Raw genomic sequence first — 23,597 nt, forward strand, 5'->3', positions numbered from 1 at the left:
TCAGCCTCTTTCTCTGTCTCAAAGAGGAGATGTCTGTTTAGACCCCTGATATCTCACCAAAGCCCCCCCCCAACATGGTTGATTAAAAAAATGACAAAAATATTTTAAAAAAATGAAATTGTAAACAAAAATGATAAAAAATGAAATCATAAAATGTGGAATGAAAGGCAGCAGGAAGATGTTGTGATTTATCTGTATGTGGTTTTCTGATCAGCATAGCCTTGCCCTGTCAGAGCATATATCATCCTAGGGGGGCTGTAAAATCACACATCAGCAGGACCGCTCAACCTAAACACATATGTTTGATGCTCCTAGCAGGCAGCCATATTTCTGCTCCACTTCACCTGGATGCAATCTCCACTGAGGCACTTTAGGCTCCAGGCTCGGGCCTCTCCTTAGCCCAACACATCCTCCTCAGGTAACAGGCCTGGGGGGTAAGAAACAAAGTGGCACACAACCCCTCAGGGGGGTAAGAAACAAAGTGGCACACAACCCCTCAGGGGGGTAAGAAACAAAGTGGCGCGCAATCCCTCAGGCAGAACCTGGGAGGCAAGAGAGCTTTCAAAAGGTTCCCCCAAATATTTCTACCTCTCAGTGATTTTCCAGGGAGATAAAATATTCATGTGTCTGGTTATTGGATATCCTCACACTACTGCCAGAGACACTCACCAGCAGTAGATAGGAGCAAATAATAACCAGAACTTAGAAGTATATCAGCAGAAAGCAGGACATATAACCCAGCTCAGACTGATTACAGTCCAGTAGAACTTAAAGTGGTTTTATAGCCTGAAGGTTTTTTACCTCAATGTAATTTTATGCATGAAGGTAAAAACCTTCAGTGAGCAGCTCCCCCCCTTATACTCACTTGAAATCCGATCTTGATCCAGCATTATGCTTGAGAGCAGAAGCTCTCCCAGGTCTCTCTCTCCTCATTGGCTGAGACACAGCAGCGAGTGGCTCTCGCTGCTGTCAATCACAGCCGGTAAGGAGGGAGCAGGGTTGAGCCACGTTCTGTGTCTCGCATAGATAGAGAGGTGGCTTGGGAGCGAGCATGCATGAGTTCCCTCAGAGCAAGCAGGTGGCTCTGGGGGCACTCAGCAGAGGGGAGGGGCCTGGAGTGCCAGCAGGAGAACTGAGAAGAAAGGGGACCAGATCTGCTCTGTGCAAAACCATTGTTTGTTATTTAAAAAAAGATCGGAACCTTTTCAATCACTTAACCACTTCCCAACCAGCCGCCGTCATTATACTGCAGCAGGTCGGCACGTTCCCGCGAGCCGTCGTAGCTGTACATCGGCCCTTTAACCGCTTGCCGACCGCCGCATGTAGATATACGTCGACACAATGGCACGGACAGGCAAATGGGCGTACAGGTATGTCCCTTTAAATTTGCCGGCGTGTCTTCGCGTGCGTGCTGCCGGCGGCGAATGCGCGAGTGCCCGCCGAAAGCTCCATGAGTGTGATTGCGGGTCCCGCGGACTCGATGTCCGCGGGGATACCCCGATCGTCTCACGGAGAGGAAGAACGAGGCAATGCTAATGTAAACAAATACCCCCATCAAATCATTCTCTGCAGCTATTACCTTTTGTACCACCACCCCCTCCCTTTAGAATGTAAGCTCTATGAGCAGGGCCCTCCTGTCCCTTCTGTATTGAACTGTACTGTAATTGTGTTGTCTCCCCTATACATTGTAAAGCGCTGCGTAAACTGTTGGCGCTATATAAATCGCATATAATAATAATATAATAATTTCCCCGTTCTGCTTAGTGACAGGACACTGATCACAGCACCCTGTAATCGGGAGCGGTGATCAGTGTTGTGTCACACATAGCTCCTCCCCCCACAGTTAGAATTACTCCCTAAGACATACTTAACCCCTACAGTGCCACCTAGTGTTAACTCCTTCATTGCCAGTCACATTTACACAGTAATCAATGCATTTTTAATCGCACTGATCGCTGTACAAATGTGAATGGTCCCAAAATCTCGCCAAAAGTGTCTGATGTGTCCGCCATAATGTCGCAGTCATGATAAAAATCGCTGATCGCCGCCATTACTAGTAAAAAAAAAATTATTAATAAAAATGCCATAAAACTATCCCCTATTTTGTAGACGCTATAACTTTTGTGCAAACCAATCAATATACGCTTATTGCAATTTTTTTACCAAAAATATGTAGAAGAATACATATCGGCCTAAACTGAGGAAAAAAAGTGTTTTTTTATATATTTTTTGGGGATATTTATTATAGCAAAAAGTAAAAAATCATGCATTTTTTTCAAAACTGTCGCTAGTTTTTTTGTTTATCGCGCAAAAAATAAAAACTGCAGAGGTGATCAAATACCACCAAAAGAAAGCTCTATTTGTGAGGAAAAAAGGACGTCAATTTTGTTTGGGAGCTACATCGCACGACCGCGCAATTGTCAGTTAAAGCGACGCAGTGCCGAATCGCAAAAAGTGCTCTGGTCTTTGGCCAGCCAAATGGTCCGGGGCTTAAGTGGTTAAGCAGGGATAGCAGGCAGCAGCGCCTGCTATCCCTGCTTAAAGGGCCGATGTACAGCTACGACGGCTCGCGGGAACGTGCCGACCTGCGGCCTTGGGGATATTGAGGATATTTAGTATAGCAAATAGTACAAAATATTGTGTATTGTTGCTCTTTTTTTGTTTATAGCGCAAAAAATAAAAAATGCAGAGGTGATCAAATACCACCAAAAGAAAGCTCTATATGTGGGAAAAAAAGGACGTCAATTTTGTTTGAACACGACCGCGCAATTGTCAGGTACAGCGACGCAGTGCCGTAACGCAAAAAATGGCCTGGTCATTAGACAGGCAAATCTTCCGGGGCTGAATTGGTTAAAGTGTGACCCCTGCTTAGAAAAAGGTAGCTACATACAGTATAAACAATAATACCTGATAAAACTAGTTTATAAATTTATACACTTTCAAAACATATTAACCACTTCAGCCCCGGAAGGATTTACCCCCTTAATGACCAGGCCATTTTTTGCAATACGGCACTGCGTCAATTTTACTGACAATTGCGCGGTCGTGCGACTTTGTACCCAAACAAAATTAATGTCCTTTTTTTCCCCACAAATAGAGCTTTCTTTTGTGGTATTTGATCATCTCTGCGGTTTTTTTTTGCGTTATAAACAAAAAAAGAGCGACAATTTTGAAAAAACAAACAAAATTTTTTATAATACATATCCCAAAAAAAAATGTAAAAATAACAAATGTATTCATAAGTTTAGGCCAATATGTATTCTGCTACAAATTTTTGGTAAAAAAATTACAATAAGCATATACTGATTGGTTTGCGCAAAAGTTATAGCGTCTACAAAATAGGGGATAGATTGTTTTAATTGTTTTTACTGGTAATGGCGGCGATCTGCGTTTTTTAGCGGGACTGCGACATTGAGCCAGTGACACCAATACAGTGATCAGTTCTAAAAAAATGCACTGATTACTGTATAAATGACACTGGCAGGGAAGGGGTTAATACTAGGGGGCAATCAAAGGGGGTAACTGTGTTCCCTCAGTGTGTGTTCTAACTGTGTGGGGGATGGGCTCACTGGGACAACACAGAGATCGCTGTTCCTGATTACTAGGAACAGCCAATCTCAATTTTGTCCCCTATCAGAATGGGGATCGGCCTTGTTTACATAGGCAGATCCCCGTTCTGCCTTTCAGTGTAGTGACATCGAGTCCGCAGGGCCCGCACGCACGCTCCTCCTGGCGTACGGCAGCACGCGCTCACAGAATCTCATGCATGAATTGTTTCGCGCTGCCATGCCACCCTGCCGCAGTATATGTGCAGTAGGCGGTCCGGAAGTGGTTAAAATATATTTGATCAATATCCACAATGGTTTTGTTTTCAACCAAATCTGACTGAATAAAAGTCAACTGAGTCAGTTGCGCAAACATTAGTGGACATCATATTATCATTCCTTCCTGATATCCAAATTTGGGAGACATTTATTCTCCATACAGGAGGTGAGTTCCATCCAACTACGTCTAAACCTATTCTGAAAGGTTACTGTCATGTATATGGACATCTTGATTTTAGCATGTGTTACCGATTCTTTATTACCAAATGTGCTTTACTAAAAGTTTAGTTTCTTAAAATATTGGTGTTTCTATCACATAACTGTAAATGAACACTTTCTCTGTGAAATATATTTAGAATTTTCTGTTTGGTGTTACAGGCTTTCCAAAGGTGAGGGATATCACTCGCTCCCCAGGCGGTATTTTCAGCTTAGATATTCATCATTTTTACCCAAAAGCTATTACAATATCCTGGGAGGTGATCCAACCACCATCAAGCACAGAGCCCCGTCCCATAGACTCTACCATTCTAATGCATCAGAACCAAGATGGAACCTTCAATGCCACCAGCACTTCTGAAAGCCTCAGAGGGGAGATCCGGGAGGATGAGCCTTATATTGTGCGAGCTTCAGTGAAACACAAAAAACTGAAATACCCGTCACATAGAGAATGGAAAAGTGATGATAAAGATAATAGAGGTAACAACATTCACTAAGGCATGGAATTTGTAATTTTTTTAAATTTACAGGAAAAACAGTTTTTTAATGTATAAAACAAGTGGTCTAGCATGTAAAGCTTCATTAAGTCTCTTTTATGAAGTTGTATGAAGTGTGCTGTATGTGCAGCAACAGTATGTAATGATAGCAGTTACAGATACAATTACTCAGACCTTAATTCAAATAATTTCAGGTAACCCAACAACTGCCAGACAAACCTCAGATTATTATTATACAGGATTTATATAGTGCCAAGTTTTCACATCACTTTAAAAAATTAAGGGAGATGGTACAGTTACCATACAGTTTAATAGGGATCAGAGGGCTCTGCTCATTAGAGCTTACAATCTAAAAGATGACAAAAATGATCATAACAGTCAGCACTTCACTTCACGCAGGTTCTAGGTGAAGCTGCTTTAACATAGAAACATAGAAGAATGATGGCATACATAAAGTCTACCCATTTTTAAAATAATTTTTGTCCAGTGGCGGTCCGTCCATAGGGGGCGCATGGGCTAAGCCGCCCCCCCCACCCAGCAGTCACAAAAAAAAATAGAAAAAAATGTTCTTTAACCACTTCAGCCCCGGAAGGATTTACCCCCTTCCTGACCAGAGCACTTTTTACAATTTGGCACTGCGTCACTTTAACTGCTATTAGCGCGGTCATGCAATGCTGTACCCAAATGAAATTTGCATCCTTTTCTTCCCACAAATAGAGATTTCTTTTGATGGTATTTGATCACCTCTGCGTTTTTTATTTTTTGCACTATAAACGGAAAAAGACCGAAAATTTTGAAAAATAATGATATTTTCTACTTTTTGTTATAAAAAAATCCAATAAACTCAATTTTAGTCATACATTTAGGCCAAAATGTATTCGGCCACATGTCTTTGGTAAAAAAAATGTCAATAAGCGTATATTTATTGGTTTGCGCAAAAGTTATAGCGTCTACAAGCTAGGGTACATTTTCTGGAATTTGCACAGCTTTTAGTTTATGACTGCCTATGTCATTTCTTGAGGTGCTAAAATGGCAGGGCAGTACAACCCCCCCCCCCCCCCAATTGACCCCATTTTGGAAAGTAGACACCCCAAGGAAATTGCTGAGAGGCATGTTGAGCCCATTGAATATTAATTTTTTTTGTCCCAAGTGATTGAATAATGACAAAAAAAAAATTACAAAAAGTTGTCACTAAATGATATATTGCTCACACAGGCCATGGGCATATGTGGAATTGCACCCCAAAATACATTCAGCTGCTTCTCCTGAGTACGGGGATATCACATGTGTGGGACTTTTTGGGAGCCTAGCCGCGTACGGGGCCCCGAAAACCAATCACCGCCTTCAGGATTTCTAAGGGCGTAAATTTTTGAATTCACTCCTCACTACCTATCACAGTTTTGAAGGCCATAAAATGCCCAGATGGCACAAACCCCCCCAAATGACCCCATTTTGGAAAGTAGACACCCCAAGCTATTTGCTGAGAGGCATGTTGAGTCCATGGTATATTGTATATTTTGACACAAGTTGCGGGAAAGTGACACATTTTTTTTTTTTGCACAAAGTTGTCACTAAATGATATATTGCTCACACAGGCCATGGGCATATGTGGAATTGCACCCCAAAATACATTTAGCTGCTTCTTCTGAGTATGGGGATACCACGTGTGTGGGACTTTTTGGGAGCCTAGCCGCGTACGGGGCCCCAAAAACCAATCTCCGCCTTCAGGATTTCTAAGGGTGTAAATTTTTTATTTCACTCTTCACTGCCTATCACAGTTTCGGAGGCCATGGAGTGCCCAGGTGGCACAACCCCCCCCCAAATGACCCCATTTTGGAAAGTAGACACCCCAAGCTATTTGCTGAGAGGCATGGTGAGTATTTTGCAGCTCTCATTTGTTTTTGAGAATGACGAAAGACAAGAAAAAACATTTTTTTTTATTTTTTCAATTTTCAAAACTTTGTGACAAAAAGTGAGGTCTGCAAAATACTCACTATACCTCTCAGCAAATAGCTTAAGGTGTCTACTTTCCAGAATGGGGTCATTTGGGGGGGGGGGGGGGGGGGTTGTGCCACCTGGGCATTCCATGGCCTCCGAAACTGTGATAGGCAGTGAAGAGTGAAATCAAAAATTTACGCCCTTAGAAAGCCTGAAGGCGGTGCCTGGTTTTCGGGGTCCCGTACGTGGCTAGGCTCCCTAAAAGTCTCACACATGTGGTATCCCTGTACTCAGGAGAAGCAACAGAATGTATTTTGGGGTGTAATTTTTACATATTCCCATGGCATGTTCGAGCAATATATCATTTAGTGACAACTTTGTGCAAAAAAAAAAAAATAATTTGTCTCTTTCCCGCAACTTATGTCACAATATAAAATATTCCATGGACTTGACATGCCTCTCAGCAAATAGCTTGGGGTGTCTACTTTCCAAAATGGGGTCATTTGGGGGGGGGGTTTGAATTGTCCTGGCATTTTATGCACAACATTTAGAAGCTTATGTCAAACATCACCCACTCTTCTAACCACTTGTAGACAAAGCCCTTTCTGACACTTTTTGTTTACATGAAAAAATAATTTTTTTTTGCAAGAAAATTACTTTGAACCCCCACACATTATATATATTTTTTTAAAGCAAATGCCCTACAGATTAAAATGGTGGGTGTTTAATTTTTCTTTTCACACAGTATTTGCGCAACGATTTTTTAGACGCTTTTTTTGGGAAAAAACACACTTTTTAAAATTTTAATGCACTAAAACACACTATATTGCCCAAATGTTTGATGAAATAAAAAAGACGATCTTAGGCCGAGTACATGGACACCAAACATGACATGCTTTACAATTGCGCACAAACGTGCAGTGGCAACAAATTGAATACATTTTTAAAAGCCTTTAAAAGCCTTTACAGGTTACCACTTTAGATTTACAGAGGAGATCTACTGCTAAAATTACTGCCCTCGATCTGACCTTCGCGGTGATACATGCATGGTGCAATTGGTGTTTACATTTGACGACAGACCGACGCTTGAGTTCGCCTTAGCGTGAGAGCAGGGGGCGACAGGGGTGCTTTTCTTTTTTTTTTTTTCTTTATTATTTTTTTGCTTTTTTATCTTATTTTTAAACTGTTCCTTTCATTTTTTTTTTAATCATTTTTATTGTTATCCCAGGGAATGTAAATATCCCCTATGATAGCAATAGGTAGTGACAGGTACTCTTTTTTGAAAAAATTGGGGTCTATTAGACCCTAGATCTCTCCTCTGCCCTCAAAGCATCTGACCACACCAAGATCGGTGTGATGAAATGCTTTCCCAATGGCGCTGTTTACATCCGGCGAAATCTAAGTCATAAAATGCTCGTAGCTTCCGGTTTCTTAGGCCATAGAGATGTTTGGAGCCACTCTGGTCTCTGATCAGCTCTATGGTCAGCTGGCTGAATCACCGGCTGCATTCTCAGGTTCCTTGTTGAGACAGGAGAGCCAGAGAAAAATACGGAAGACGGTGGGGGGCATTCCCTCCCACTGCTTGTAAAAGCAGTCTAGAGGCTAATTAGCCGCTAGGATTGCTTTTACATGAAAGCCGACCGCTGGCTGAAAAGAATGATACCAAGATGATATCTAAACCTGCAGGCATCATTCTGGTATAACCACTCAAAGTCGTGAATGGCGTACCTGAAGACAAAAAAATGGTTAACAATAAAACACAGTAAACGGTAAAGTATAAAAAATTGCATACCTGAAAAGCAAACGTGATAAAACATAATAACAATAAAAAATTGCAGAATAGAATACAGTAAAAAAAAAGCAGAACAATAGAAAGAGAATAGAGAGAGAGAGAACAATAAATCGACAACTATTTTTTTTATTTTATATATATATATATATATATATATATATTTTTTACACTTTTTTTTGAAATGGTAACTTTTATAACTGTAACCGGTTCCAGGTTCGGGTCTCTCAAAATGCGATGGCATCTTGGGAGACCCTGTGAAAGTGTGCCTAGTCTGTGCAATGCTGTACGCTAATACTCAACTAGTGTATGGTAGCGTTCAAAACATTCACCAATGCAAAGACCAGGATTGTGAGGACAGGAGGGACAATAATAGCGGGTGTCACGCCTATATCCGCGCTTGCTGCAGACACGACATCTTTTTTGGGGGGGTTCGTTGAGTAGGGGTACTCGGGAGGACATAAAGAAAATGCCTCTCATGCAGCCGACTGCATTTGGCTGGGGATGTGAATGGGGGAAGGACGGGCGCTGCAGAAGTGGTGGGTTCCCAATTAGGATTGGCGAATGCAGCAGGAAGGGCATTATGGGCACGACGGGCCTGTGTTCGTCTTCTTGGTGGCAGCGGGACACTACTTGTGCTTGCCACCTCACCAGCTTGAACTGCACTTATGGGACTCGCCACGTCACCAAGTGTTACTGCAGTGCTGGTTTGACTACGACCGGGGTGTACTAGGCCGCTGGTGCTTGCCAGTTCACCAAAACGCTACCAAAAAAACTGTTAGCGGTCGCAGGGATAAGGCCTGACTCTGCGAACGCTGCAGTTATGTGTGTTTAGTGTTTTGTAAGTGACAGTGATCGATCAATACTGCACTTGGGTGGGCTGGGCTGGGCCGGGCGGAGGGGCAAAACGCAGGTGCTACAGTAGCAGGTATCTGGGCTGATCCCGCTAACACTGCGTTTTTGGGAACCCTAAACTGCTAGGGACGCTAGTATAGATCTGATTGGCTCAGATATTGATCCGTTCAGATACTATACCACTAAGGGAGGCGTATGTTGCGTAGGTGTTAGCGGTACTGGCGCTAACCTGACGCTGCCTGGGGCGACGCATATCACCGCCGAGCGATCAGGGGGCTAAACCTTTATTCGGTAATAAACGGCGGGTGCCCTGACACTATAAAAAATGAACTAAAAAACTAACTAACCAGCGCCACCCGTAATAGTTATATGGTGATCAGTGGTGAAAGGGTTAACTAGGGGGCAATCAAGGGGTTAAAACCTTTATTTGGTAGTATATGGGGGTCCCTGATGCTATAAAACACTGACGGCGAACCTAAATATTTACCTCCCTAACTAGCGTCACTAGCGACACTAATACAGCGATCAGAAAAAAGATCGCTTAGCGACACTGGCGACAGGGGGTGATCAAGGGGTTAAAACTTTATTAGGGGCATTTAGGGGGGTACCCTAGACCTAAGGGGGCTAACACTAACTGCCCTACCATACTAACTGTCACAAACTGACACCAATGCAGTAATCAGAAAAAAAAAACTGCTTGGTGTCAGTGTGACAGGGGGGGGGGAGGGGTGATTGGGGGTTGATCGGGGGGGATCGGGGGTGTATTGTGTGCCTGGCATGTTCTACGGTGTGTGTGTATTTTACACTCACATTGCAGTCTTCTCTCCTCGGCGCCGGAACGGAAAATACCGAGCCGAGGAGAGATGACATCATTTCCTTTGCTGCTGTTTAGCATACAGCAGCAGAGGAATGATTCTATTGGCCGGGAGCGATAGCGAGGGGGGCCACGAATAGATGGCCTCCCCCTCACCTCCGATCGCCGCTGGACAAACGCCGACTGCCTCGGGCACCGGGGGGGTCCGATCGGACCCCCCACCCGCGGGAGGCAGATCACGTACAGGTATGTGATTCTGTCTACCCGTGCCATTCTGCTGACGTATATCAGCATGAGGCGGTCGGCAAGTGGTTAAGTGCACTGTGTTCAGGCGCCGGACACAGCGCACTATGGTAAGCACCACGTCAATGCAGACGGGGCGCTTCATTTGCAGGCTTTCAACCTGCTTTGCGGCGCAATCCAAAGCGCCGAACAGCTTCCGCCCGTAGTATTACTACAGGCGGGAGCTTTGTTGTTCAAGAGGTTACTTCCGGTTTCCCTGTTCCAGAGGGAAATTGGAAGTGATGTTGGCAGCTCCGTGGAACGCAGCCTTATTTGATCTGTGCCATATCAAATGAGGCTGCATTTGATATGGCACAGTGAGGCTGCATATGATGGGGCACAGTGAGGCTGCATTTGATGGGGCACAGTGAGGCTGCACATGATGGGGCACAGTGAGGCTGCATTTGATGGGGCACAGTGAGGCTGCATATGATGGGGCACAGTGAGGCTGCATATGATGGGGCACAGTAAGGCTGCATTTGATAGGGCACAGTGAGACTGCATATGATGGGGCACAGTGAGGCTGCATTTGATGGGGCACAGTGAGGCTGCATTTGATGGGGCACAGTGAGGCTGCATATGATGGGGCACAGTGAGGCTACATTTGATGGGGCACAGTGAGGTTGCATATGATGGGGCACAGTGAGGATGCATTTGATGGGGCACAGTGAGGCTGCATTTGATGGGGCACAGTGAGGCTGCATTTGATGGGGCACAGTGAGGCTGCATATGATGGCATACACTAAGGCTGCATATGATGGGGCACAGTGAGGCTGCATTTGATGGGGCACAGTGAGGCTGCACATGATGGGGCACAGTGAGACTGCATTTGATGGGGCACAGTGAGGTTGCATATGATGGGGCACAGTGAGGCTGCATATGATGGAGCACGTGAGGCTGCATTTGATGGGGCACAGTGAGACTGCATATGATGGGGCACAGTGAGGCTGCAATTGATGGGGCACAGTGAGGCTGCATATGATGGGGCACAGTGAGGCTGCATTTGATGGGGCAAAGTGAGGCTGCATTTGATGGGGCACAGTGAGGCTGCATATGATGGCATACACTGAGGCTGCATATGATGGCGCACAGTGAGGCTGCATATGATGGCGCACAGTGAGGCTGCATTTGATGGGGCACAGTGAGGCTGCATATGATGGGCACAGTGGCTGCATAAGATGGGCACAGTAGCTGTATTTAATGGGGCACAATGGCAGCATTTGATGGCACAGTGGCGGCAATTGATGGGCACAGTGGCTGCGTTTGATGGGCACAGTGGCTGCGTTTGATGGTATAGTGGCGGCAATTGATGGGCACAGTGGCTGCGTTTGATGGCACAGTGGCTGTGTTTGATGGCACAGTGGCTGCGTTTGATGGTACAGTGGTGGCAATTGATGGGCACAGTGGCTGCAATTGATGGCACAGTGGCTGTGTTTGATGGTATAGTGGCGGCAATTGATGGGCACAGTGGCTGCGTTTGATGGTACAGTGGCTGCGTTTGATGGCACAGTGGCAGCGTTTGATGGTACAGTGGCGGCAATTGATGGGCACAGTGGCTGCGTTTGATGGGCACAGTGGCTCTGTTTGATGGTATAGTGGCGGCAATTGATGGGCACAGTGGCTGCGTTTGATGGCACAGTGGCTGCGTTTGATGGCACAGTGGCGGCAATTGATGGGCACAGTGGCTGCATTTGATGGCACAGTGGCTGTGTTTGATGGTATAGTGGCGGCAATTGATGGGCACAATGGCTGCGTTTGATGGTACAGTGGCTGCGTTTGATGGCACAGTGGCTGCGTTTGATGGTACAGTGGCGGCAATTGATGGGCACAGTGGCTGCGTTTGATGGGCACAGTGGCTCTGTTTGATGGTATAGTGGCGGCAATTGATGGGCACAGTGGCTGCGTTTGATGGCACAGTGGCTGCGTTTGATGGCACAGTGGCTGCGTTTGATGGTACAGTGGCAGCAATTGATGGGTACAGTGGCTGCGTTTGATGGGCACAGTGGCTCTGTTTGATGGGCACAGTGGCTGCATTTGATGGGCACAGTGGTTGCGTTTGATGGGCACAGTGGCTCCGTTTGATGGGCACAGTGGCTCCGTTTGATGGGCACAGTGGCTGCATTTCATGGGCACACTGGTTGTGTTTGATGGGCACAGTGGCTGCGTTTGATGGCACAGTGGCTGCAATTGATGGTACAGTGAGGCTGCAATTGAGGGTTTTTTTTTCAGAATTTTTCAGTTTGTTTGCGCCCCCCCCAAAAATTTTGAGCACCAGCCGCCACTGCTTTTGTCTGAGGCTTGACCTATGGTTATCCCAAGACACGCACTTCCTGTATGGTTGACTGACTCACTACCTCTGCTGGGAATTCTGATGCAACACTTTCCACTACTCTTTCTGCAACTCAGTAATTTCGAATATTAAAGTGTTACTAAATCCACAACAGTAAAATCAGTCTGTATATGCAATAAAGCATGCTCGTTATACTCACTGTGGAACCTAAGGGGTTAATCCTCTGCATTGGGTAAAAAGGCTGTTTGATCCTGTCTTCTCTGATGCTCCCCTTCTTCCACTGTCCCCAATCCATCTGCTGATAGTACAGAGCCCCAGGAGGCATTCTGCACATGCTCAGTTTGGTGTGTATTGCTAGAGAGTTTGTTTTTTTTGGAGAGTGCAAGTTATCAGCACAGGGCCAATCAGCACTGTCCAGACAGAGGATCAGGGGTCATGCAACCTCATAGGACAATCATAGGAGAATGAAAACTCATCCTACAAGCTTTAACCAAACACTGATAGAAGTCATAAGGCTGCTATATACTGCTGATTAGGGATGAGCCCGATGTTCGAGTCGAACGTAATTTCACTTGAACATCGGGTGTTCGCAGAATTTAGAACATTATGGGGCATTCGGGTGATGTCATAGTCTGGAAAAAACAATTGCTAATATCGAAAAAATAAAAGCAGCAAAAATGTAAATTTTTACAGCACAAATGTACATATGAGACCAGCTCATGCCTTCTACCTAACAATTATCCACTACACCTACACCTCACTAAGATAAAAACTGTCAGCTCCAAGATCTCAGGTAGTGCCTATCTACCTATCCCTCCCTCTGGTAGCCCCATCACACCGCTCTCTCCTCTCCTTCCAAATTTAGCAACAATAAAATCACAGCTGCCGTCTATCAATTCACAAACATTTCCCAGCTATCTTCCTCTCCCTCCTAATCTAACCAAAATCATTTCTCTGCTTCCCACCTTTCTCCTGCTGATCTTCCATTATTGTTATAACACCTGCATTTCTTTTCTTCTCTCTCTGTTCCTCTGCCTAAGAACAATGGCCCTAAACAGTTTGCACCACCTATTCTTGCTCCTTCCAGTACTATACAGAAACTTGAAATTATATTTTGTCAAGTTTACTAAAAGGGGAAGAGAGCTGAAGCAAATCTGTGCATACTACAATCACTGAATCAAGAATTAAAAAAAAAAACAGACCTTCTCCACAAGTTATTTAAAATGACCACACATGGTTTTAAATTAAAGTGTTACTAAACCCAGGAGCCTGCATTCACTAGATCTGGTCTTCCACAGTACACAGAACATGGAAATGCAATTATTTTAGTAAATATAAACAGCTAAATACATTTTCTCATCAGCAGTTAGAGCAGTCTTGTGACTTCTATCAGTGTCTGGTTAAAGCTTGTAGGAGGAGTTTTCATTCTCCTCTGACTGTCCTGTGAGATTGAATGACCCCTGACCCTCTGTCTGGACAGTTCTGATTGGCCCTGTGCTGATCACATGCACTCTTCCAAGATATAACAAAACTCTCTAGCAATACACACCAAACTGAGCATGTGCAGGTTGCCCCCCAAGGCTCTGTTCTATTAGGAGATGGTTTGGGGACAGTGGAAGAGGGGGAGGATCAGAGAAGACAGGATCAAACAGCCTTTTTTTGCACAATGTAGAGGATTAACCCCCTAGGTTCCACAGTCAGTAAAACAAACATGCTTTACTGCATATACTGACTGATTTAACTGCTGTGGGTTTAGTAACACTAACTTCACAATTTACATTTTAGTAAATGTACCTTGGTACCACTTCATTTCACTATCCTTCACCAAACTGTATGGGGTTGATTTACTAAAGGCAAATAGACTGTGCACTTTGTAAAAGACAGTTGCATTCTGCAAGTGCAGTTCCTCCAGAGCTTAGTAAATGAGATAAAGCTTCATTTGGAAAGAATACCCAATCAGGTGCAAGAATAATAAAAAAAAAAACAGTATTTTTGCTTGCACAGGATTGGATGACGGAAGCCAACAGACTAAACTCACTTCACCTAACCGTCTAATCATACAGCAACATATACAGCCTACAGTATGTATAAGCATATGTGATACAACTATAAGGAAAACAGTGAAAGAAATATAAAAAATTGCACCATCGTTCAGGAGAGAGGATCCCTGAGAAACGTGATGAAACTGAAACTGAGAAACTGTTTACCAAGACAGATACTACCTGTCTTGATGAAGTGTCTGAATTAGAGAGATTTCTTTTCACTTCTTGTCAAGAGGATGATTCAGGGACAGCGATTAATAGTGAAATCTCTCTGGTGTGGAAACAGGCAGCAGCAAATCCTTGTAGAATTTCTGTAAGGTTTTTATTGCTGTCTGTGATGTCATAGTGACATCCTTTCATCTCATTTCTTGCCTTGGAGTCACAGGGTTAAAATGTGAGGACAGAGCCCCTGAATGAAGTTGCAGCCAGTAATAAAACCTGAAAAAGTATCTAATTATTTCCTAATGTATTAAAAACAAAGAATTGATTGGGCTAGAGTTGGGCTAGTTCTACATACATTTCTGCATACATGTTAACTGCACACAAAAAAATCATATCTTTGATATCATCTTTTCCAGATTTTCTATCACGGCCAGAAGTGGAGATGAAGACAATATCAGAACTGTTTGTCAACAAACAGACACAACTGCAATGTACAATCTCAAACTTTTACCCCGATAAGCTGACTGTGAAATGGTTTAAGAAAGAAAAAGGAAAGGAAGAACTCATTCATATAGTTAACAGTGAGAAATACAAAATTACCAACAGCAAATCTCAGCATCCGGATAAAACATTTACATGTACAGAACTTCTAGAGGTCATCCCATCACTAGAGGATCAGGGGTCAGAGGTCATCTGTAAAGTGATCCATCACAGTCTGGAGGAACCGATAGAGAAGACAACTGGACCTTTACATGTGCTGGGTGAGTATAAATAATAAATACATCTAAACACTGTTAATTCTAAAAATATGTCATTGTTATATGTTTTCCATTCATCACAAGAACCCCTTTAATACATTTTCCACAATAATAAAGTCATGTATACTGGTAAAACACATAGGAAATGTGAAATAAAATGTGGCATCTAAGAAAGCTACTAATGGGTAATGAGAATATAAAATATGGAACTTATTAAAAGAGAACAAGTGTTTCACCTAATAACAGGAACAGATCTTTGTATCTTAGGCCCCTTTCACACTTGTGCAACTTGTCCTCTGAATTGGGACTGCAAAGTCGCATGACAAGTCATACCTCATGATTTCCAATGAGTACCATTCATATCTGTGCGACTTCAAGTCGGTCCGACTTCAAAGTAGTCCCTGCACTACTTTGGTCCGACTTTGATGCGAGTTGAGGTCCATAAACCTCAAGTTTACACAGGCATTCCCAGAAATCGCAGCCGCAAAATTGCGGTAAAATCGTGGCAATATCACACGACTTTGAAGTCGCTCTAGTGTGAAAGGGGCCTTACTTCAATTCGGAGACAGAAAAAACGCAAGAAGATATGTAGCTATTTATGATGTTTTTAAATGGTGAGGTAAAAGATATAGGGGATGTAATAACTAACATTTAACCAGTTGCCGCCCGCCCACCGTCAAATGACGGACGGCGGCTCTCATTCTGGGACAACGTCACATGACGTTGTCTCAATCAAATAGGGATTGTGAACGATCAGGTCACGACCGATAACAGACGGTACTGCCCCATTGCACACGGCGCTTGAGCGCGATCGTGCTCGCACAGCGCGTGCATTTCGGTAGCGGCGTGTTCCCGGGAACACTGCTCATCACCGACAGTAGTTAATAGCCATTGGCCTGCTGCTTTTACCACGTGATCGGCTGTAATTTATTCACAGCCGATCACTAAATGTAAACACAGACCGGTAACTAACTGTTACCGGCTCTTCCCTCCTCACACACCGTTTCCAGTGTGAGGAGAGAAGAGCCAGGAGCAGTGAGTTACAGATCTGTGTTCTGTAGTGTCTGCACCAAGCACAACACTTGTCACATCACCCCCCCCATTGTCACCTGTCACCCAACAGTCACCACAGTCAACCCATAAAGTGCACCTGTCACATAAGAGACTGCAATCAGTGACCGTTAGCAGTGCACCCATCACGCATCAGTGACTGTGGCCTGTCACCCATCACCCATCAGTGACCGTGGCCTGTCGCCCATCACCCATCATCCATCAGTGACCGTGGCCTGTCACCCGTCACCCATCAGTAACCGTCACCCGTCGGTGACCATCACCCGTCAGTGACTATTACCCATTAGTTACCATCACCAGTCACCTGTCAAGACCCATCACCCATCAGTGACCATCACCCGTCACCGACCGTAGCCTGTCACCCATCAGTGACCATCGCCCGTCACCCATGAGTGACCATCGCAAATCACAACACCGTCACCTGCCACCCATCGCACAGCCCATCAGTGACCGTCACATGTCAGCCATCTGTCACCCATTGCAGAGCCCATCAGTAAACGTCACCTGCCACCCATCTGTCACCCGTCGCACAGCCCAACAGTGGCCGTCACCTGCCCGCCATCTGTCACCCGTCGCACAGCCCATCAGTGACCGTCACCTGCCACCCATCACACAGCCATCAGCGTCATGTCCAAAAGAGTATACAACAGTGAGGAGGCATTCCAGATCCTCTCCATGAGTGATGAGAGCAGCGGGGAGTTCTCATCCGATTCCAATGCCAATTCAGATAAAGAATGGGTCCCTCCTAAAAGGGCATGGCGCTCTGGAAACCAGGCAGCCACCAGCAACCAGGATCCAACTCCCAGTCCCAGTACCAGCACTGCCGCCAATGGAATTGCCCACAAAATGGGGTCATTTTGTGGGCAATTCCATTGTCCTGGTGCTCCAGGGCCTTCAAAAATGTGACAGGTCGTCATGACCTTAGATGTGTAATTTATGTCCCTAGAACACCTGATGGTGCTCCCTGCGTGTTGGGCCTCTGTATATGGCCTCGCTGTGAAAAAGTCTCACACAATTGGTATCGCCATACTCAGGAGGAGTAGCAGAATGTATTTTGGGGTGTAATTTGTTGTATGCATATGCTTTGTGAGAGAAATAACCTGTTAATATCACAATTTTGTAGAAAAAAAATTTTTGCAAAGAATTGTGGGAAAAAAATTACAACTTCAAAAACTCGAAAAAATATATTGCGGCCTAAGTTACAATATAATTAATAATGAATAAAGGTACCATCATCCCAGGAAGTCATAATTGAGGAAAATGAGAGGGTGAGGACGCAGTCGCAGTTGCTGCTACTGGCGACTCCTGTCCTGACCCCCCCAAAAATTGGAAAAAAGGAGGACTATTCCGGTACTCAATTGTTGGTGTATCGTAGTTGGTATAAGGATAGGTTAAAAAATCTTATAAAATATAAATTTTAATCAAAACAGAATAAAATTACAGTTACAATCACAATTGCAATTATAAACACATCACTCTATTTCATCATAAAAGGGAAATACCACACAAGACAAAACAGGTGGATTCCGCAAGATTTGGATGAAAGGTTTATGTGGAGCTTTAAGTCTCGACCGGTTTCGCGGTTAAACACCGCTTCCTCAGGAGAAGCATATCTAGAACATTACATGACAGTTTTAACATATACAGGCAAATACAAAAGGTCATTGCAGCAGCATTATTTACAAAAATAATCAATTACATCATACAAGTGGAGTAAAAATAAGGACAAGCTCACCCAGTCAGGCGGTTTCTGTAAGTATGCAGGACCCAATAAAAGTCCCCCGCGGCGGACACAGGGGATGACAGACAGCCTCTAGTAGATAAAAGTATAATTAACCAAACTGTAAGCATCTAGGTGTCGGTGGAATCCTAGAAGGGTGTGCCAAGGCCATAAGATTACAAAGAACCTTCAGTGGTGGTATAGTAGGATAAGGCCAATAACTTCAAAAACTCATCATGCCTCTTACTAAATACCTTGGAATGTCTACTTTCAAAAAAGGGGTAATTTGGGGGGTATTTGTACTTTCCTGGCTTGTAATGCCCTGTACACACGATACGATTTTCCGATGGAAAATGTGTGATAGGACCTTGTTGTCGGAAATTCTGACCGTGTGTAGGCTCCATCACACATTTTCCATAGGAATTTCCGACACACAAAGTTTGAGAGCTTGCTATAAAATTTTCCGACAACAAAATCCGTTCTCGGAAATTCCGATTGTGTGTAGACAAATCCGACGCACAAAGTGCCACGCAGTCTCAGAATAAATTAAGAGACAAGAGCTATTGGCTACTGCCCCGTTTATAGTCCCGACGTACGTGTTTTACGTCACCGCGTTCAGAACGATCGGATTTTCCGACAACTTTGTGTGAATGTTTGTATGCAAGACAAGTTTGAGCCAACATCCGTCGGAAAAAATCCATGGATTTTGTTGTCGGAATGTCCGATCAATGTCCAACCGTGTGTACGTGGCATTAGGGTCTCAAGAAATGAGATAGGCATTCAGTACATCAGGTGTGATCAGGTGTGATCAATTTTCAGTGATTGGCACCATTTGGGATATTTTTACCAAAGATATGTAGAAGTGTACATTTTGCCCAACATGTATGAAGAAAAATTACTAGTTTTAATTTTATGACAGAAACAAAGAAAAGGGCATTTTTCACAAAATTTTCTGTCTTTTTTTATTTATAGCACAAAAAATAAAAACCCTCCAGTGATTAAATACCACCAAAAGAAAAATTGGGCGACCATCAATTTTTAAAATATAACTATTTCATTTTCACACTCTGTCTAAAACTACTAATACAGCCCTATTGACAAACCACCATTCTCAAAATATTTTCAACAAAACCACACCAGGGTATTTTTTATTTATTTATTTATTTTTTAATAAACTCTATTTTTATTGAATATTCAAATTACATAAAAAAAACTGTGGAGGAAACCACTGCCAGAGAGAAAAAACAAAAAGCAATCAAAGCAAAAATTACACTCAATACCATACAGTATCTCACAAAAGTGAGTACACCCCTCACATTTGTTTCATCTCACAACACTGAAGAAATTACTCTTTGCTACAATGTAAAGTAGTGAGTGTACAGCTTGTATAACAGTGTCAATTTGCTGTCCCCTCAAAATAACTCAACACACAGCCATTAATGTCTAAACCGCTGGCAACAAAAGTGAGTACACCCCTAAGTGAAAATGTCCAAATTGGGCCCAAAGTGTCAATATTTTGTGTGGCCACCATTATTTTCCAGCACTGCCTTAACCTTCTTGGGCATGGAGTTAACCAGAGCTTTACAGGTTGCCACTGGAGTCCTCTTGCACTCCTCTATGATGACATCACGGAGCTGGTGGATGTTAGAGACCTTGCGCTCCTCCACCTTCCGTTTGAGGATGCCCCACAGATGCTCAATAGGATTTAGGTCTGGAGACATGCTTGGCCAGTCCATCACCTTTACCCTCAGCTTCTTTAGCAAGGCAGTTGTTGTCTTGGAGGTGTAATGTCCTTATCCCTCCACTGGAGGCTCCGACATCTCTCCTGTAATATCTTTATCCCTCCACTGGAGGCTCCGACATTTCTCCTATAATGTCTTTATCCCTCCACTGGAGGCTCCAACATTTCTCCTGCAATATTCTTATCTTTCCACTGGGAGGTCTGATATCTCCACAAACTCCGTCGCAGATTGATGACCTCACAACGACATATCCCGGCTCCTCCTCTTGTTTCTACTTAAAGATATCCAACAGAAGACTGCCATCATCTCTATTTGGCCGGTCAGAGCCCCGACTATCATCTCTCTTTTGGGCTGGTCAGAGCCCCGACTATCCTCTCTCTTTTGGGCCGGACAGAGATCCAACTACCATCTCTCTTTTGGGCCGGTCAAATCCCCAACTATCATCTCACATTTGGGCTGGATAGAGCCCCGTCTTCCACCTCACTTTTGGGCCGGACAGAGCCCCTCCAACTTCCACTTGTTGGGCCGGACAGAGCCCCTTCCTATTCCTATTAGTCAGAGACTCTCCTCTCCCCTACCCATAGTCTACTTACTTTGCCCGAAGAAAACCTTACCTGTTCCTTTCCACATAAGAGACCAGTACATCTCTCAAGAAGCCACTGGGTGACCCCATCTCCATGAATCCACTCACTGCAAGTATCTTTATGTTTCCTATAAACTTTATTCCTGTGTAGTGTTACTAAGCTTAAGTTGCCTCTGAAGCTCCCTGTGGCTGTGTATTACCACTCTAAATAAAACCAATTGTATTTCCAAACTTATCTGAGTCTTCCTACCTGATAGCTGTTAAGGTTAAAGTTAACTGTTAAGAATATAGTATTCATAGACTTCCGAAGCTGTGATCCACACAATCCAACATAGTTCACTGCCTGAAGCATTACAGATAGCACGAACCTCCTACCAATAGGAATAAAATGGATCCATCGGAGGTAGTTACACACCTGGGGGCGTTCAATCAGAGACTTGACGCTCTTTCACAGATGGCCTCAAACCCCTCAACTGAGAACCAGACTCTCAAATCATATGTCACTGATAACTTCTCTATTCGGGTTACACACCCTGGCACCCCAGAACCAAAAATAAGCCCACCAGACATCTTCTCAGGGGATAGGAGAAACTACAGAGAATACGTTAACGCTTGTAAACTGTTGTTTGACATGAAACCATGAACTTATGCCACCGACAGAACAAAAGTTTGCACAGCCATTTCCTTGGAGGGGAACCCCGAGCCTGGGCAAACACTCATCATAGAGAAAGTAGATCCAATCCTAAACTCATTTAGCGACTTCAGGGCCGCCATGGATCTATTATATGATGACCCCAGCAAGCAGATCTCCGCTGAGACTGCCTTACTTGCTCTGCGACAGGGAAGAAAAACCCTGTTGAAGATTACATCGCCAAATTTAAACGGTGGGCCACCCAGTCCGAGTGGAATCAGATTACCCTAAAAAATTAGTTCCGGCTAGGCTTATCAGAAACCCTGAAGGATGAGTTATCCCGCAGTACACTACCCCCTACATTGGATGCTCCGATTCTCCTCAGCATATCCGCTGACAGAAGAATGCACATACGGAAACCTGAGAGAATCTCAGGGGTCTCCTATTCGGTTCCCTCCGGCCATACCACGGAGTCTGTGGATCCCAAGGAGATTTGTGCAATTAGGGGACCACTTTAGCCAACAGAGAGGTCTAGGAGAAGGTGCCTTCAGCTCTGTATATATTGTGGCGCGTCACATCACATCGCTGAAGACTTCCCCCTACTCAGGAAGAAAAGACTGGGTACGTCAGCTTACCTATGCAAGCTAATAAACCCCCACTTACCAGACTCTATTTCAAAATTCTTGTCTCTCTGCAGTGGGACCAAACCCAAATTACTCTTGAGGCTATGATTGACACTGGAGCGTGTGGAAACTTCATAGATTTACATATTGTTAAAACCAATAAAAAAATCCTATATCCACTAAATGCAAACCTGTCTCTCTTAGACTTATTGATGCAACTACTTTAACCTCAGGTCCCATCACTACACAATCACAACCTCTGCTTATGGTGACAGAAAATACACATATAGAATACATCTGCCTAGATGTGATATCGTCTCCCCATTTCCCTCTCATCCTAGGTCTTCCCTGGCATAAACCCACTCTACAGTACCTGACCGCGGGATTGTGTTTCCAGCGCGATACCATTGCGCTGGTTCTCGGCGACAGGGTACTGTGCATGTCGCGCTGGCTTACTCATCGGGAAAGGAAAACTTTGTTTTCCTTTCCCGCTGAGTGACAGGCAGTGCTGACAGCTGTCTGGTATGAATCCTGAGGGGGAACGCTGCGCCAAATATTAAATGAAATAAACGGCGTGGGTTCCCCCCCAGGGGCATACAAGGCCCTTAGGTCTGGTATGAATTGTAAGGGTAACCCCCTACACTGAAAAATCGGTGTAGGGTCCCCCCAAAATCCATACCAGACCCTTATCCTAGCACGCAGCCTGGCCGGCCAGGAAAGGGGGTGGGGACGAGTGAGCGCCACCCCCCTCCTGAGCCGTACCAGGCCACATGCCCTCAACATTGGGGGGGTAGGTGCCTTGGGGGAGGGGGGCGCCCTGCAGGGCCCCCCCACCCCAAAGCACCTTGTCCCCATGTTGATGAGGACAAGGGCCTCTTCCCGACAACCCTGGCCGTTGGTTGTCGGGGTCTGCGGGCGTTGTAAAACCATTAACCCAACTAACCAGTATTCACACCAACTATGCATTGAATACACTAACTCAGGAGGCCTTCGATACCCTGAAATGTCGGTTCACCACTGCACCCATCCTACGCTTACCAGACCCTAACCTACAATACATCCTGGAGGTAGATGCCTCCCATCTGGCCCTAGGGGCTATCCTATCCCAAAGATAGCTTCACCCTGTGGCCTACCATTCCCGATCCCTTACTCCCGCTGAGATCAATTACCCAATAGGAGAAAAGGAGTTGCTAGCAGTGAAATCCGCCCTGGAGACTTGGAGACACCTACTCGAGGGTACCTCACTACCCTTCATAGTGTACTCTGACCATCAAATTCTCCAATACATTCAGCGCAACAAAACACTCTCCTCCAGACAGATACGCTGGGCTCTTTTCTTAGATAGATTCCACTTTGTCATCACCTACCGACCTGGATCCAAAAATGGAAAGGCTGATTCACTATCTCGCCTAGAAGAACACCAAGGTACAACTGGCAGAAATTCCCAAATCATCCCACAGCAGAAAATGTTATGCACCATTTTGACCCTCAAATAGGAATTGCAGCAGGCTCTAACCTCAGAAACCCCATAATGCAGTTAGAGACAGATGAAGAAGGGTTGCTCTACAAAAAAAACAGGCTGTACATACCGACTCCTCTACACCATTGAATTCTTCGACATACTCACAACGTACCCCTAGCTGGGCATCCTGGCACCACCAGGAGACTTGATCTCCTTCGCCACTTCTGGTGGCTGAAAATGGAGGAGTCAGTAAGGGAGTACGTGTCCTCCTGCAAGACTTGTGCCCGCTGTAAACACG

The 23,597-nt window shown here is 44.6% G+C and overlaps 1 protein-coding gene across 1 annotated transcript in view; it reads left to right on the top strand.

Moving 5' to 3' along the window:
• Window positions 1-23,597, top strand: part of LOC141147992 (uncharacterized) — a 134,307-nt gene that overhangs the window by 40,843 nt on the left and 69,867 nt on the right. The window contains exons 6-7 of the mRNA XM_073635148.1: window positions 4,203-4,520; window positions 15,126-15,470. Of these exons, the coding sequence (XP_073491249.1) occupies window positions 4,203-4,520; window positions 15,126-15,470 (663 nt within the window). The remainder of the gene's footprint in view (window positions 1-4,202; window positions 4,521-15,125; window positions 15,471-23,597) is intronic.

Source organism: Aquarana catesbeiana, linkage group LG06, assembly GCF_042186555.1.
Source record: "Aquarana catesbeiana isolate 2022-GZ linkage group LG06, ASM4218655v1, whole genome shotgun sequence".
NCBI lineage: Eukaryota > Metazoa > Chordata > Amphibia > Anura > Ranidae > Aquarana > Aquarana catesbeiana.